This window comes from Cydia pomonella, chromosome 25 (assembly GCF_033807575.1).
Source record: "Cydia pomonella isolate Wapato2018A chromosome 25, ilCydPomo1, whole genome shotgun sequence".
In the NCBI taxonomy this organism is placed as follows: domain Eukaryota; kingdom Metazoa; phylum Arthropoda; class Insecta; order Lepidoptera; family Tortricidae; genus Cydia; species Cydia pomonella.
In genome coordinates this window covers 10,440,981-10,455,687 of record NC_084727.1, presented here as the reverse complement: position 1 = coordinate 10,455,687, position 14,707 = coordinate 10,440,981, and the positions used below count along the sequence as shown (strand labels likewise).

General features: G+C 37.1%; 1 protein-coding gene and 1 non-coding gene across 2 annotated transcripts in view; both read right to left on the bottom strand.

Moving 5' to 3' along the window:
• LOC133531315 (uncharacterized) overlaps window positions 1–14,707 on the bottom strand; it is an 87,323-nt gene that overhangs the window by 61,288 nt on the left and 11,328 nt on the right. Inside the window, exons 5-13 of the mRNA XM_061869450.1 lie at window positions 13,569–13,684; window positions 13,057–13,144; window positions 11,236–11,387; window positions 8,140–8,269; window positions 6,531–7,105; window positions 5,336–5,974; window positions 4,679–4,866; window positions 2,370–2,500; window positions 723–870 (exon numbers count right to left, since the gene is read on the bottom strand). Of these exons, the coding sequence (XP_061725434.1) occupies window positions 723–870; window positions 2,370–2,500; window positions 4,679–4,866; window positions 5,336–5,974; window positions 6,531–7,105; window positions 8,140–8,269; window positions 11,236–11,387; window positions 13,057–13,144; window positions 13,569–13,684 (2,167 nt within the window). The remainder of the gene's footprint in view (window positions 1–722; window positions 871–2,369; window positions 2,501–4,678; window positions 4,867–5,335; window positions 5,975–6,530; window positions 7,106–8,139; window positions 8,270–11,235; window positions 11,388–13,056; window positions 13,145–13,568; window positions 13,685–14,707) is intronic.
• On the bottom strand, window positions 3,318–3,390 carry Trnad-auc (transfer RNA aspartic acid (anticodon AUC)). The gene has a single exon. It is a non-coding gene; the product is annotated as a tRNA-Asp (tRNA).

Sequence of the window (14,707 nt, the reverse complement as noted above, 5' to 3'; positions counted from 1 at the left end):
ATTTTATTTTTAAAAGTAATAGTGCATTCAAAGAATTTCTAAAAAAAATTGAATTTTGCTTACTTTTTCTGGGAATGAAACGGAATCTTAATATTTTAATCAAAAATTTTACTCTTTATTTCTGAGATGACTTATTTGTTATACATTCTTTCGTTTGGCATCATAAAAATACAGGATGTTTTTTTTTAAACATTTGAGTCGGTTCGATTTCCAGACAAAGTAACTTATTTTTTTTAAATCTTTGAATGCAGTATTACTCAGTTTTGAAAATAAAATAAAGTCTCCTTTTAGCAAAATATCCTATGTCTTATATTTAAAGTACTTTCCCTTGAGGTCCCATAGTCTTGGGACGCATATAATAATTCAATGTTGTTTTAGAACAATAACAACTGCATCGATAAATTGCTCTGATATTTAGATTAATTATTTGTAAAACTTGACGATTTAAAAGTGCTTGTTGCTAGGCCTATTCGAATAAAGAATATATTGACCTGATTTACCTAAAACACCCGACCGCTCGCAGCTGACTTATGACGGACCGTTGCCAAGAGTGTACAGGGCGCCCGGTGCCACGGCGTCCGTCCGGCGGTTTCCAACCGAAGGCGATGGTAGTCTTATTCGTTTCCCCTCTTCGAATGTCCTATCCATCTCCATTTCCGTCTCACGATTTCTTCGTCAATGGCTGTATTAGGTACACAAAATAACTATTAGGTACAACTTACCTTAACAATGGTACTAGTACGCGCTCGCAGGCCCTCTCGCCTTGACATTTGTGGAACAGTGTTCCACACAATTCCATGCTGTTCCGTTTAGCTGACGCGGCCACACAGGACTCTAGCGCCGTGTCCCACCAGCCCGTGCTTGTGTCGTCTGAAAATGTTCTATACTCAATAAAATTAATTAAAAAAAACAACTGTCAATTTAATTATCTATGGCAATGAAAATGAAAAATAAAAATGAAAAATAAAAATGAAAATCTTTATTGGTAACAATTGTTACATGTCGGTTTTACATAGTCTATATGTTGTGCATATAATATACCTGTTATTTTAATCCATATTTTATAAATGATATTTATTATCAAGAGGAATTCCTAATTGCGATTTTTCCACACAAACGCTCTCGACTGTTTCCTCCTTGGATTTTTAACCTAGAGGAATGATTCTTTTCAAATAAGATCAATAGCATCAATATCTGTGCCGCTACGTTTTGCTTCTTTGGATTATTTTCTTTTGAAGAAACTTACAGCGGCTCGAAAATCGCAAAAACGGGTCAATTGAATTGGCTGCAAAAAGGCGCAGTATCCAAATATGACAACAAATTCCAAAAAATAAAAACATAGCAGCATAGATTATTTCTTCCTCTTGCAGTTTCAAAAATTTCATAATCATTGGTTGCGTTTTGGAGGAGGAAACAGTCGAGAGCGAAACCTCGATTTTTGAGTTTTTGCGTGGTAATTTTAGTCCGAGCTGCAGTTGTCGTTATCGCACGCACGCACTCCCGCCCACCGCAGAGCGACAGAAACATAGCTTCAAAAATTAGAGATTTGAAAAGTTGCTCAACTAGGAATTGCTCTTAAAGTTATCAATATATCAATCATTACTTACAGTGGGAATACAATCAATACAATATACAAATTTCGGTCTAATATGCATAAAATTATTCAATCACAAATGGAACGTCCAAAAACTCGCAATAATCATAAAACATCTTTCCGAGAAGCCACTTTTCTAGTTTAAATTTGAATCCTTCAGAGGAAGTTGCGTTTCTAATGCAATCAGGTAATCGATCGTAGACTGAAGGTCCGAGGCAATAGACCGACTTTGCCGACTTCGAACATTAATTATAAATAAGTAGTATTTATTTTATTACATTGATTAGGTACTATAAATAAATAAATATTATAGGACATTATTACACAAATTGACTAAGTCCCACAGTAAGCTCAATAAGGCTTGTGTTGAGGGTACTTAGACAACGATATATATAATATATAAATATTTATAAATACTTAAATACATAGCAAACACCCATGCCTCAGGAACAAATATCCATGCTCATCACACGAATAAATGCCCTTACCAGGATTTGAACCCGGGACCATCAGCTTCGTAGGCAGGGTCACTACCCACTAGGCCAAACCGGTCGTCTACTATAATTTCATTATGATTATTTATAGGAGTGCACTGCACAAGCGCTCCTTAAGGCTACCGATTCGGACTTAACTAATAAACTTAAATTACTATGTTAGTACCTAATCTAAGATGTTGGGAGGTCCAGTGCATAACTAAAAGTACCTCTTTCGACTTGTTAATAGATTGTCAAGGGTGTACTTTATACTTAGTCAAAGTTTAAAAAGGCGGACTTACTGCCAGCGAGCGCTGCTACAGTCGGCAGCAGGGCCGCGGGGCGCGTCGCGGCCGCCTCCAGCAGCGCGGGCCGGAGCTCCCTCAGGCGCGCCGGGAATAACGAGGACACTGAGGCCTTCACTTCCGGCAGCCTGCAAATGTCTTTATGTCCCAATTTTCTCTTGGCAACTATCATTTTTATTGACTAACTAACTGCTTTGGCTCAGCGATCCAAAAATAATCTTGGCCTCCGAAACGAGAGAATGCCACCTGTCCCGATCCAGCGCGGTTTCCTGCCATGAATTGGCATTCAGCCGACGCAGGTCCGCCTCCACGACATCACACCAGCGGTACCCGGGGCGCCCGATCGGTCGACGGCCGGTTGGTCGCCCCAAGTACGCTTCCTTGACTACGCGATCCTCCCCCATTCCTAAATATATTCATCATTTTTATTGACTAATTTGAATTTGCTTATTTATTTTCATCTTCCCTGGATATGTCCTTGAACTACGACCAAAAGAGAGGTATGGGCACTGTGAACGTCGTCTCGATTTGTGTGGTAGGGCACAGCACAGTGGATGTCTTTCCAGATCTATAGTTCGTTTTTTTTGCATTAGAAAGAAAGTTAGGTTATGAAAAATAAGTCTTTTTTTCGAATACTAAAACAAACCACCTATAATGGACATGTGATGCGGAGGGATGAAAGTCATGTGACGAGAAAGGTATTACGAATGAATGTGGAGGGATGGAACGGCAGAGGAAAACCTAGGAAACGGTGGATGGGTTGTGTGAGAGATGACATGAAAGGAACGCGAGTGAACGATGAGATGACGGGTGACAGAAAGATATGGATGAAAAAGACATGCTGCGCCGACCCCAAATGAATGGGATAAGGGCAAGCGAATGATGATTAGTTTATTTAAGAACCACAACACATGCTTAGGATAAATATAAAAGTGGAAAAATTACTGTCTTGGGTGAGACTTGAACTCACGGCCTCTGGATCGATACTCCAGCGCTCTGCCATCTGAGCCACCAAGACCTCATCCGTAGGCAGCTAATTTTCCACCATATTGGTCTACGGGACCCTAGCGACATCTACCGTAATAACGTTACACTTCTTAGACGGCTACCGGAGTTCCAAGTCATATTGGAAATTCACCAGTAACGACGTGCTACCCATATTAAATCCTTTTTTTTTTACTATTAAATTTATCCTAAGCGTCGTTCACAGACGTTTCTGCTTGTCAAAAAATTGACAACGTACATGCTTTGTGAAACAAACAAACAAACAATTGTGTCAATATTGTTTAACGATGCGTCACTTTATAGTATTTTATCCAATCGTAATATAATGGAGAGCTTTCCAGTCGAGTACCGTGTTTAGGCAACGAAGCTTGCTGAGTTGCCTAAGTAAGGTACGGGATTGAAAAGCTTGATTATATCACTATTGTATACAATATTTTTTCTACGAGTCATCTAAAATAAAACTTTTTTTACGATAAAACCAAATTAATTAACGAAAGTTGGGAGTCCACACATGAAAAGTACCCAATAACAGTTTGATATTCGAAATCTTAATTCAACCATTACAGTCGACGAGTAGAAAAAACTTATTTGGTATTAATAGACTATATTTCGACAAAGAAAATGTAACATACAATTTGACACTAATATCAATAACAATGTATTACGTGTCTTATTTTTAGATTAGTAGAGGTATTAGTAGAGGGTCATGTGTTGTGGTAAAGAATAGGCGCTGCCTCAGCATACATGCTGCGGAGACCACAGCGCTGATCTTCCGTCAGAACCTTAAAACCTACACTAATAAACGACCAGTGCAGCGCTAGTCAATGTATTCATATTCATATTCATATATTTTATTGCGTCCAAGTTCATTTGTACATAGGATGTGTCGGTACATGACACCCTGTTAGGGCATGGCAATAATCTTAATACTAGTGGTGACTATTTACAAATAATAAACTAAACTAAACTTGTTATTACATCATTTTAGAATACATTGTAAATTCATTATAATAATAGACATCTTAATTAATTGATTTGTATAATTAATTATCATAAAAGCTTAATAATAGTCAATAATAAAAAAATAAAAAAATTAAAATTAAATGAAATAATTGTGATGTTCTTTTGATTTTAGTTTTGCAAAGTGTCATCATTCAAATATTCTTCAATGGTATAATAACATTTTTCTTGGAGCAGTTCATTTAAATTACTTTTAAATACTTTGTCATTTGTACTTATATGTATAAATATATATGCATATTACGTATATTTGTAAGTGTTTAGGTACTGTAAATACTAACTTGAATGTCTCCTCCGGTAGGAAACACAAGAGCTTCGTCCGTTGGTCGAGCGACGCATCTCGCGAACATACGACCCGTGTAGCCCATTGTAGGGGGTTCGATTCCTGCCCCGGTCCGAGGCACTGCAGGTTGGCTAGAAGACAGTGCTTTTGGACAAAGGTCGCGTGCTTTTCGTACGTGGGCCAGAGCTGTAAAAACACCAAATGTGCAATAAAATGCACAAAAAACTTTATGAAATTAGGTATATCCTAAAGAAAGGTAAATTAAACATTTTAAAAACCCCTGCGTAATAAATAATGTCTTACATCATTTTCGAAAAGAGCTGCTACTATTCAAACTGCTGGACTGAACTTATCAAACATAGCATAGAACAAAGAGAATGTGAAATAGAGATGGATTGCGAAAGAAAATAAAACAGTAAGTTGACTGCCATCTTTCGACACATGATTAAAACTTAGAATGCCATTTGATTTTGATTCTTATTCTTTCACTGACATGTGTTAAATTTGTTAAATATCAAAAATCTCTGCCATCGCTCGAACGAATCGATGACGCCATATCTTTGGGCTATGATCTATTAGATGGCGCAACTTTTTGATATTTAACAACTTTTCACAATCATTCAATATGACCAATAAATTTTTGATAATATCTCACCTTATCCACCAATTCCAGCACATTTTCATACTGTCCCTTGAAACTTTTCTTCACAGCCATCCTTACTACATCATTCAAAAGAACGCTACATTCCTTTACTTCATCTTCCATCAATATGAAAGGTTTTTCAGTCAATACTTCAAAACACCCTTCAATGAAGAATGCCCCAAACGAGATGCCATGTTTGGGCAACTCTTTCAAAATCTTCTTTACATCTTCTGCTGTCAAAAACCTTAAACTGACTGTCAACATGTCATTGAAATATGACATTTCTTCGTAGAAATATTCTTCTAATCTACCAGACGCGTATAATTTCATCAAATATATTGGCCATTTTGACATTTGTATTTTGACATCTGGTGAAATGAGTTCTGACACGTCAAATATATTTGACATTATGTTAAAAGCTTGTATGTATAAGTGATGTTCGTTCGTGAAAAGTTCATGCTCTATGGATTCCATTATTTTTTTAATAGGCAGCGTATTCAACCAGGTTTGAATGCTCACAATTATTGTCTTTGGAATGTTTTTCCAGTGTTTTTTCAGATATGTGAAACATAGTTTGATGTTTTTACGCAATTCTTTCACTAATGTTGGTGTGAAAGTTGTGATTATGTCTGATATTAATTGTATTGCTTCCTGAAATAAACAATTTAATTTTTATGTCATAGGAGGCTAGCGGACGAATCGCCTGACCACAGGTGTTGCAAGAGCCTTGCCGGCTTTTAAGATGGAAATACACTGTTTTCTTTAAGGGTGTGACACATAGGAAACATCCATGACTCAGGAATAAAATCTGGAAAATGACCGCGCTCATGGTCATGGCCGCTGTAATTAATTCCAACATAAGTGGGGTTGGAAGGAGTCTCCGCTCTGGGAGTGCGGCGAAGAAGAACAAACCATTGAGCACATATTTCGGCGCTGCCCACTTCACTTCTATCCTGGCCCAGCTGAGGATCTAGATGTCTTGACACCCGACGTAGTTACCTGGCTTAACAACCTCAAAGCTGTTCTCTGATTGCCTAACCATGCATGCCATACGATTAAATAAATAAATAATGACCGCGCTCATCACACAAACAAATGCCCTTACCGGGATTCGAACCCAGGACCATCGGCATCATAGTAAATTTTTAGGTAGTATATATAGCTTTAATTTATTTAGGTTTTTTTGTTTTGTATTTTTTTAACTCACCATATATTTCAGCTCCAATATGCCTTCAGAATATTTCTCTAAAAATTTCAAGATCACCTCCATTTTGAAGACGTCGTTTTGATCGATTGACAATCCCAGCAAACATTTTAATAAAATACAATCATCCCTCCCTAAAATCTTTCTTGACATTTCACTGTCAAAATCAAACTCACTCTTCATAACTGCCAACACATACAGCGTTTTGACATTGACATAATTTTTACTGTCAAAAATAATATTTAACAATTCATCTAATTCGACATCTCGTAAATCCTTGATAAATCCAATCGTCAGTTTGACAGTATCTTTGAAAATCTTGACATCGGATAAATTGTTTTTCAATACATTATCCAAAAGGATAATTACTGTTTCCCTGATTGCGTCTTTATCGAAAAGTTGTTTTTTGTCTATGAACGCTTTCGATGCGATTTTGAATATATTTTCGGTGTTGGATTCGTAAGTTTTTGCTATAAGTGTGACAAGTTCGGGCAGCATTGTTTTACTTAGAGCGTGGTTGTTTTCTAGCGACGTTAGTATGGTTTCTGCGATGTCGAGGCCGGCGCGTTTGATCGTGGCTAAAACATTATAAAGACGTAAATAAACAATATGTGACAATCCAAATCAAAAGGGACCTTATGGCGGTGGGCGCTTACGCCATTATTAGCGGCGCGCCAATACTAATGCGGTACTACGCGACGTAAGTACAGTATATTCCTGATCATAATTGGAATTCGCATTTCAGAATTAAAGCCACTTACGAAAAAAAAACATATTTTTATTGTTACTTAGTGCAAAACGTGTTTTTGATGGAGATGTTGCCACTATGGGACCTAGTCCAAATACCCTTATTGTTAGATATCAAAAAGTGTCAAGTAACACTTTGCAAAAAATGGGTTTTACAAAAAAACGTTCAAAATCTTTTCGAGTTAAAGTTTTACAAATAGCGTTTACATTTTATGTACAAATACATACAAAAAAATAGAAAAAATATAACAATTTTTATTTCTGTAACTGACCTAAACTCGTATAACATTTTTCCCTTCTTTTGGCCGCAGAAATGCGTGGTCAAAATATCTGTGGTTCCTCGTGGGCACCTTGTCAGATATATCGGAGCGGCCAACGTGCTCACAAATATCTGAGCACGCCCCTATTATCAAGGCGTTAGAGAGCGTGTTCAGATATTATTGAGCACCTCGGCCGCTCCGATATATCTGATGGTGACTGTACATACAAGAATTGCTCGTTTATAAGTTACTTAGTTGCTAATCGTTTTGACAGTTCGAAAAAATAAACCGGTTTGACAGTCAGGCAAATAAGCTATTATGGAGTGTGGAATTAAGAGGAGTGACATCTCTTATGGTAGAACTGTTGTAAAAGTGTCCAGCTGTCAGCTATAAATAATAGTTCCAAATCTCTCCAGAGTAGCGCTAGAGTAGCTAAGAATCTAGGCGTTATTGACGGAGTGAAGTACGCTGTCTATGATCAGATTTTCTTGTTCAAGTATTCTAGGTATTGTAGCGCCACCTATTTAAGGTTTTTTGATGACACTTTTTGGTACATGGAGATTTATTTCCTTACCTCCACCTTCCGTATAAGCTATGATACTTACATTGAGTGCTAGCCAACATGACGGCGGCGCGCTCTGCGACCCTCTGCAGCCCGTCGGGCTCCTCACAGACCGTGGCCACGGCTGTGGCCAGCAGTTTGCGAGCCCCGCACGACTTACTGCTGCTTATGTACTGAAAGTTGTAGAGAAATATTGTATTTTACAGTACATATGGTGCTACTTTACCGCACTAGTGCGATATGTAGCATTACGTAACTATGTCGAAAATTTAAAGGGCCATATGTACTGTAAAACGTTGTACAATACATGTGCGAATAGGTAATTCGCAACTCGTGTCGATTTAAAACACTCCCTTCAGTCGTGTTATAATTTATCCCCACTCGTTGCGAATTTCCTATTTTTCGCACTTGTATCGTAATGTACTATTACAGTACATATGGTGCTACTTTACTGCACTAGTGCGAAAATTAGCATATTACGTTACTGTGTCGAACATTTAAAGGGCCATATGTACTGTAAAACGTTGTACAATACATGTGCGAATAGGTAATTCGCAACTCTTGTCGATTTAAAACACTCCCTTCGGTCGTGTTATAATTTATCCCCACTCTCTCTCCCTCTCTCTCTCTCTCTCTCTCTCTCTCTCTCTCTCTCTCTCCCTCTCTCTCTCTCTCTCTGTGACCACGAGCGTAACGTCACGTTCGAAACGTCAGGCCATATAATAAACGTAAGTTTACGCGATTAAGTCCTGTATTCGTTTTTAAAATTATCCCCACTCGTTGCGAATTTCCTATTTTTCGCAATTGTATCGTAATGTACTATTGTACAACAGGCACATATTAAGGGTTCTTTTCAAGGGCCGTAGTTACTACAGACAGGCCCGAGAATTTAAAGACCTAATTATGTATCGTTGCACACAATATTTTTTCTAAGACAGCAGCAAACACCTAAAATTATAAATAAAAGTAAATATTGGTTTGTAGATATTTGCCTAGACCGCAGAAATTATAAAACCAACAGTTGTATAATACTGTATGAATATTCCTAACAACACTGCTGTTATGATCATATATCAATTCAATTCAATTCAAATATACTTTACAGTACATATGGGGCTACTTTATAGCACTAGTGCGAGAAGTAGCATATTATGTTACTGTGTCGAACATTTAAAGGGCCATATGTACTGTAAAACGTTGTACGATACATGTGCGAATAGGTAATTCGCAACTCGTGTCGATTTAAAACACTCCCTTCGGTCGTGTTTTAATTTATCGCCACTCGTTTCGAATTTCCTATTTTTCGCACTTGTATCGTAATGTACTATTATTCATGTAGGCCTAGCAACAAGCACTTATGAATAGTAAGACAGTATTACATATAATTATCTTAATCTAATTATCAGAGCAATTTATTGATGTTGTAAATATTATTCCATATATAATACTAATGAATATAATTCATAGATCAAATTTAATACTTAAACTTTCACAAAATACAGTCATACAAAAAAAAATGTATAAAAAATACTAGTCTAGATTGTTTCTAGAATAAATTCTAAATGTCAAACAAATATAATAATAATAATAGACAGGCACGCCGCGCGCCGCGCTTCTTATGAAGTTGCTTTCCATCTCACTGGCAGTCATTTAATCAACAAATAATGCTGGAGTAGAAAATAGTAATTTACAGCACATATGGGGCTACTTTATAGCACTAGTGCGAGAAGTAGCATATTACGTTACTGTGTCGAACATTTAAAGGGCCATATGTACTGTAAAACGTTGTACGATACAAGTGCGAAAAATAGGAAATTCGAAACGAGTGGCGATAAATTAAAACACGACCGAAGGGAGTGTTTTAAATCGACACGAGTACTGTAATGTACTATTACAGCACATATGGCGCTACTTTACCGCACTAGTGCGAAAATTTGCATATTACGTTACTGTGTCGAACATTTAAAGGGCCATATGTACTGTAAAACGTTGTACGATACATGTGCGAATAGGTAATTCGCACCTCGTGTCGATTTAAAACACTCCCTTCGGTCTTGTTATAATTTATCCCCACTCGTTGCGAATTTAGTATTTTTCGCACTTGTATCGTAATGTACTATTATATAATAGTAATTTTCCTGTAAAGGAAAGTGTGTAAAATAATAAATTAGTATTTGTGACGTTCTCAATAAAAAGGCACAGCTTTGTCGCTTACCATAAAGACGAAATTTGCTTGTATCTATATACGAATAACCTGTCAGTGCGTCCTTATGGCAAGCGACGATGTGGTACGTTTTTATTTTATTTATTAAGTACAACCACATCGTATATATTACATATGTTACATCACAATAATCTTAAAGTACTTCACCTGATATAATACGACAATTATGGAGTACATAGCGTTGTCCAAGCATGATATAGGGAACGACATAAGAACTATGGGACATTACATTTTATAACATTAAATTTGTAAGACTTATAAAACAACGTTTTGATTGAGAACGTCACATTGTATACAATCGTGATATAATAGAGAGCTTTTCAGTCGACTCCGTGTTTAGGCAACGAAGCTTGCCGAGTTCCTGAGATATCACTATTGTATACAATATTTTTTCTACGAATCATCTAAAATAAAACTTTTTTTACAAGAAAACCAAATTAATTAACGAAAGTTGGGAGTCCATACATGAAAAGTACCCAATAACAGTTTGATATTCGATATCTTAATTCAACCATTACAGTCGACGAGTAGAAATAGTACATTACGATACAAGTGCGAAAAATAGGAAATTCGACACGAGTTGCGAATTACCTATTCGCACATGTATCGTACAACGTTTTACAGTACATATGGCCCTTTAAATGTTCGACACAGTAACGTAATATGCTACTTCTCGCACTACTGCTATAAAGTAGCCCCATATGTACTGTAAAAACTTATTTGGTATTAACACATTCACTGCCAGACAAAAAACGGCACACTACCCCAGAAACCGGTGGTCTATAGCTGCTTCCAAACAACCCCCCAGCGGGTTGTCCGGCATCTGAACAAAGTTCACGAGCGCCCACCAGGTGGGTTCCCGGCAGTGAATGTGTTAATAGACTATATTTCGACCCTGGATCACAAGTTCCTTACCTGCAGCAGATCCATGCCAGCTGTGTCACACAGCCGCACGGCCTGTTGTATCGGCGCGGTGTAATCGCCGCCGCCCATGGCGTGGGCGTTCGCTAAAGAACGCGCCACCCGCATTATTGCTCGTTGTGTGTTTGCGTCCTTATTGGACGACACTAGAAATTACCAATCTTTTATCCCACTGCTGGGCAAAGGCCTCTCCCCTTGATTTCCACGATATCATAATTTTTAAAAATTATTAACCTTTTGAACGCCACGCCTATCGTACGCGGCGCGTAATCGTGAACCTTGTCGGTATGCATGAAGGTTGATATTGGGCTGTAGCCGCGCGCGTCATATGACGTCTTTGGCGGTCAAAAGGTTAATCAAAAGTTATAACTAGGCATCGGAGTTTTGTATCGCACGGTAAGACTAATAGCGAGCTATGGAGTCGACATTAGCAATTCAACTCATATTCATACTCGTACACATCCATTTTACAAGTGATTTTAAATTTATAATCATGAACTAGAACTTTGACGAGTTATATATGAACCTTTAATTTTGTCTTCGAATATATAAATATTACAAATAAGAATATTTACCATTTTTTGTACTGATTAAAATATTAAATTTGGTAAAAAAAAACAATAATTAAAAGAGGTAAAGATAATATAAATATAAATTAATAAACACAAAAAAATGGTCATTATTCTTATTTGTAATATTCATGTCCGGAAAGACAAAATCAAAGGATAGTGTACAAACATTCATGTCCTTATAAAATTAAAATCACTAATTGAATAAACAAATGTAATTACGTAATGTAAATGTAATGTAATGTAATGTAATGTACAGTCAGCATCAAAAGTAGCGGATCAAACAAGGTGTCAAAAGTACCTACCATTCTGTAACAGCTTAACATACAGGGATAGTTTTATATGTAGAACAATGAAGACTGTAAAAGATATACTTTTGAATGTAAATTTTAGAGATTTATCTATATTTGGAAAAGTTATCCGGGATGACAGATACTTTTGGCGCGTTGTTTCATCCGCGACTATTGATGCTGACTGTACTTTTCAATATGTAGTGTACAATAAAGTATATTTATTATTATTATATTATAAATGAGTATGAGTATGAATATGAGTTGAATTTTATTGCTAATATCGACTCCATGGCTCGCTATTAGTCTTACCGTGCGACAAAAACTCCGATACCTGTAGCATTAGTTTATGAGACTGCTAGCTTAACAGTCTAGACGCGATTTATTTATTTCGTATAAATTTTATTTTGACACTTGGAGAGACTTTACACCTCCAAATCTTATTAGTATTAGTACTCTGACATTGGAGACCTTTTACATCTCCAGATTTAATGTATTTTTAACCATAGAGACTATACATCTCTATTGTATTGTCATCATCATCTCAGCCATAAGACGTCTACTGCTGAACATAGGCCTCCCCATTGGACCTCCACATGTACCGGTTGGAAGCGACCCACATCCAGCGTCTTCCGGCGACCTTAATAAGGTCGTCTGTCCATCTTGTGGGTTGTGGATGTGTATTGTATTGTAGTAATTATTTATTTTAAGATTATTATAATGTAATGTTTATCCAGGTGGCTGTTGTATTTATAAATGTTGTTATGTATTTTTCATGTCACTATATGATGTTACTATAAATGTTTTATTGACTTGTATAATAGCCCTTGAGGCCTACTTGCAGAATAAATTTTTGAATTTTGAATTTTGATGCGTGGTTATATCGTTTTAGGAGTACAATATATGGTTTAATTATTTGCTCATGTTACAGGAAACATCTGGTATACAATACTTACAATTGGCACACAACATGGCCAGTAGCGTCAGCAACGCGCGCGGGTCTTCGTGCTGTAACGCCAGCAGCAATATCGTCTTCAGGTCCACCTAAAAACATTACATGACATAAAAACTAATTGTTTTTTACTTTAAGTTTTGGAATTAGAGATTATTTTTATTGTTGAATGTTCAAATCATTATGCAACGATTTAGACAACTATAATAATCATTATGCAATGATTTCGAAAACTATAATATTCATTATGCAACGATATAGTGAATTTTCATTCGTTTATAGTACTTTGTTAAATTAAATGAAATTTAATCAAAATCAAATTAAATTTAATATGGCATTCCAACCCAATCCGACCCGTTAACCCTCGACAGAATCTCGTGGCGCAAAATAATTAGGAGAACCGGCCCAACGTAGTGGGACGGAGGAAGGAAGAAGGAGAAGATTTAATTCAAATTCAATAGCCAATTTTTGTTGTATAAATGGCCTTAGCAAGTTTAAACCATATTTTTAGTATACCTTATACGAAGTCCCCTGATGCGGCAACGTCAGAACGAGGGATTTCTTCAAGTCGACCACAACGGTGTCGTCCCAAGTATCTCTGTTATTGTTCATATCCACGTTCCCGTGCTTGCCTGAAAAGTAATCTTAATAATAAGGACAACCGGTCCGGCCTAGTAGGTAGTAACCCTACCTATGAAGCCGATGGTCCCGGGTTTGAATCCCGGTAAGGAACCCCGTAAGCCATATCCCGTGACCTGTGTGCGTGTCCTGTCGCCCGCGGTATTTCCGGACCGATACGACCTTCAAACCTTCAAGAAAAGAGCGTACTCCCATCTTAAATGCCGGCAACGCAATTACAACCCCTCTGGTGTTGCAGGTGTCCATGGGCGGCGGTAATCGCTTACCATCAGGTGATCCGTCTGCTCGTTTGCCTCCTCTACCATAAAAAAAAAAGATTATAACACAAATGTGCCTACTATACAGGGTGACCTTAGCCATTGGGCAAACCCTGAAATCCCACGTAGGGTTACTTCCCAGGAATGCTCTGACGTTAATATTTTTTTAATTAGAACAAAAGATAAAAATATAAATTTTTCGAACAAAAGTTATTTGCAATAATCGACAACAAAAAGAAACACACTGTGTTAATCTTTCAATCAATCAATCAATCAATCAATATCTTTATTGCTTACTTTTACATAGGAGCATAGCTTAGGTACATAAATTGCTATACATATGGATCTATATATTTATACTTATATGGATGTGCAAGGTATAGCGAAAGCAAGCTACCTTCCTACTTCCTACGGCAAGATATCCATCTTTGGCAGTGTTTTGACAATTTGTTCGAAATATTTTATAATTATGACATTTTTAAAAGTCAGAAGCTTATAGGGACCGTGCGCGTTGGAGGGTCTGCCATCTTTTGGCCTGAATCGGAACCATAAACATGTACATTTACACGTCACGTGTTTTCTTGTGCATAGTAAGTGCTGCCATCTTGTGGGCTACATCGGAACAATAAACATCACATTTACGCCTCGCGCCAAAAATCTGACGGCTCCTGTGCTGCCTCCTACAGTTCATGCACGCTCCCTATTAGTGTCATAAATAAAAAAGATAATCAAAAAGGTTGAAGAAGGTTCCATACTATT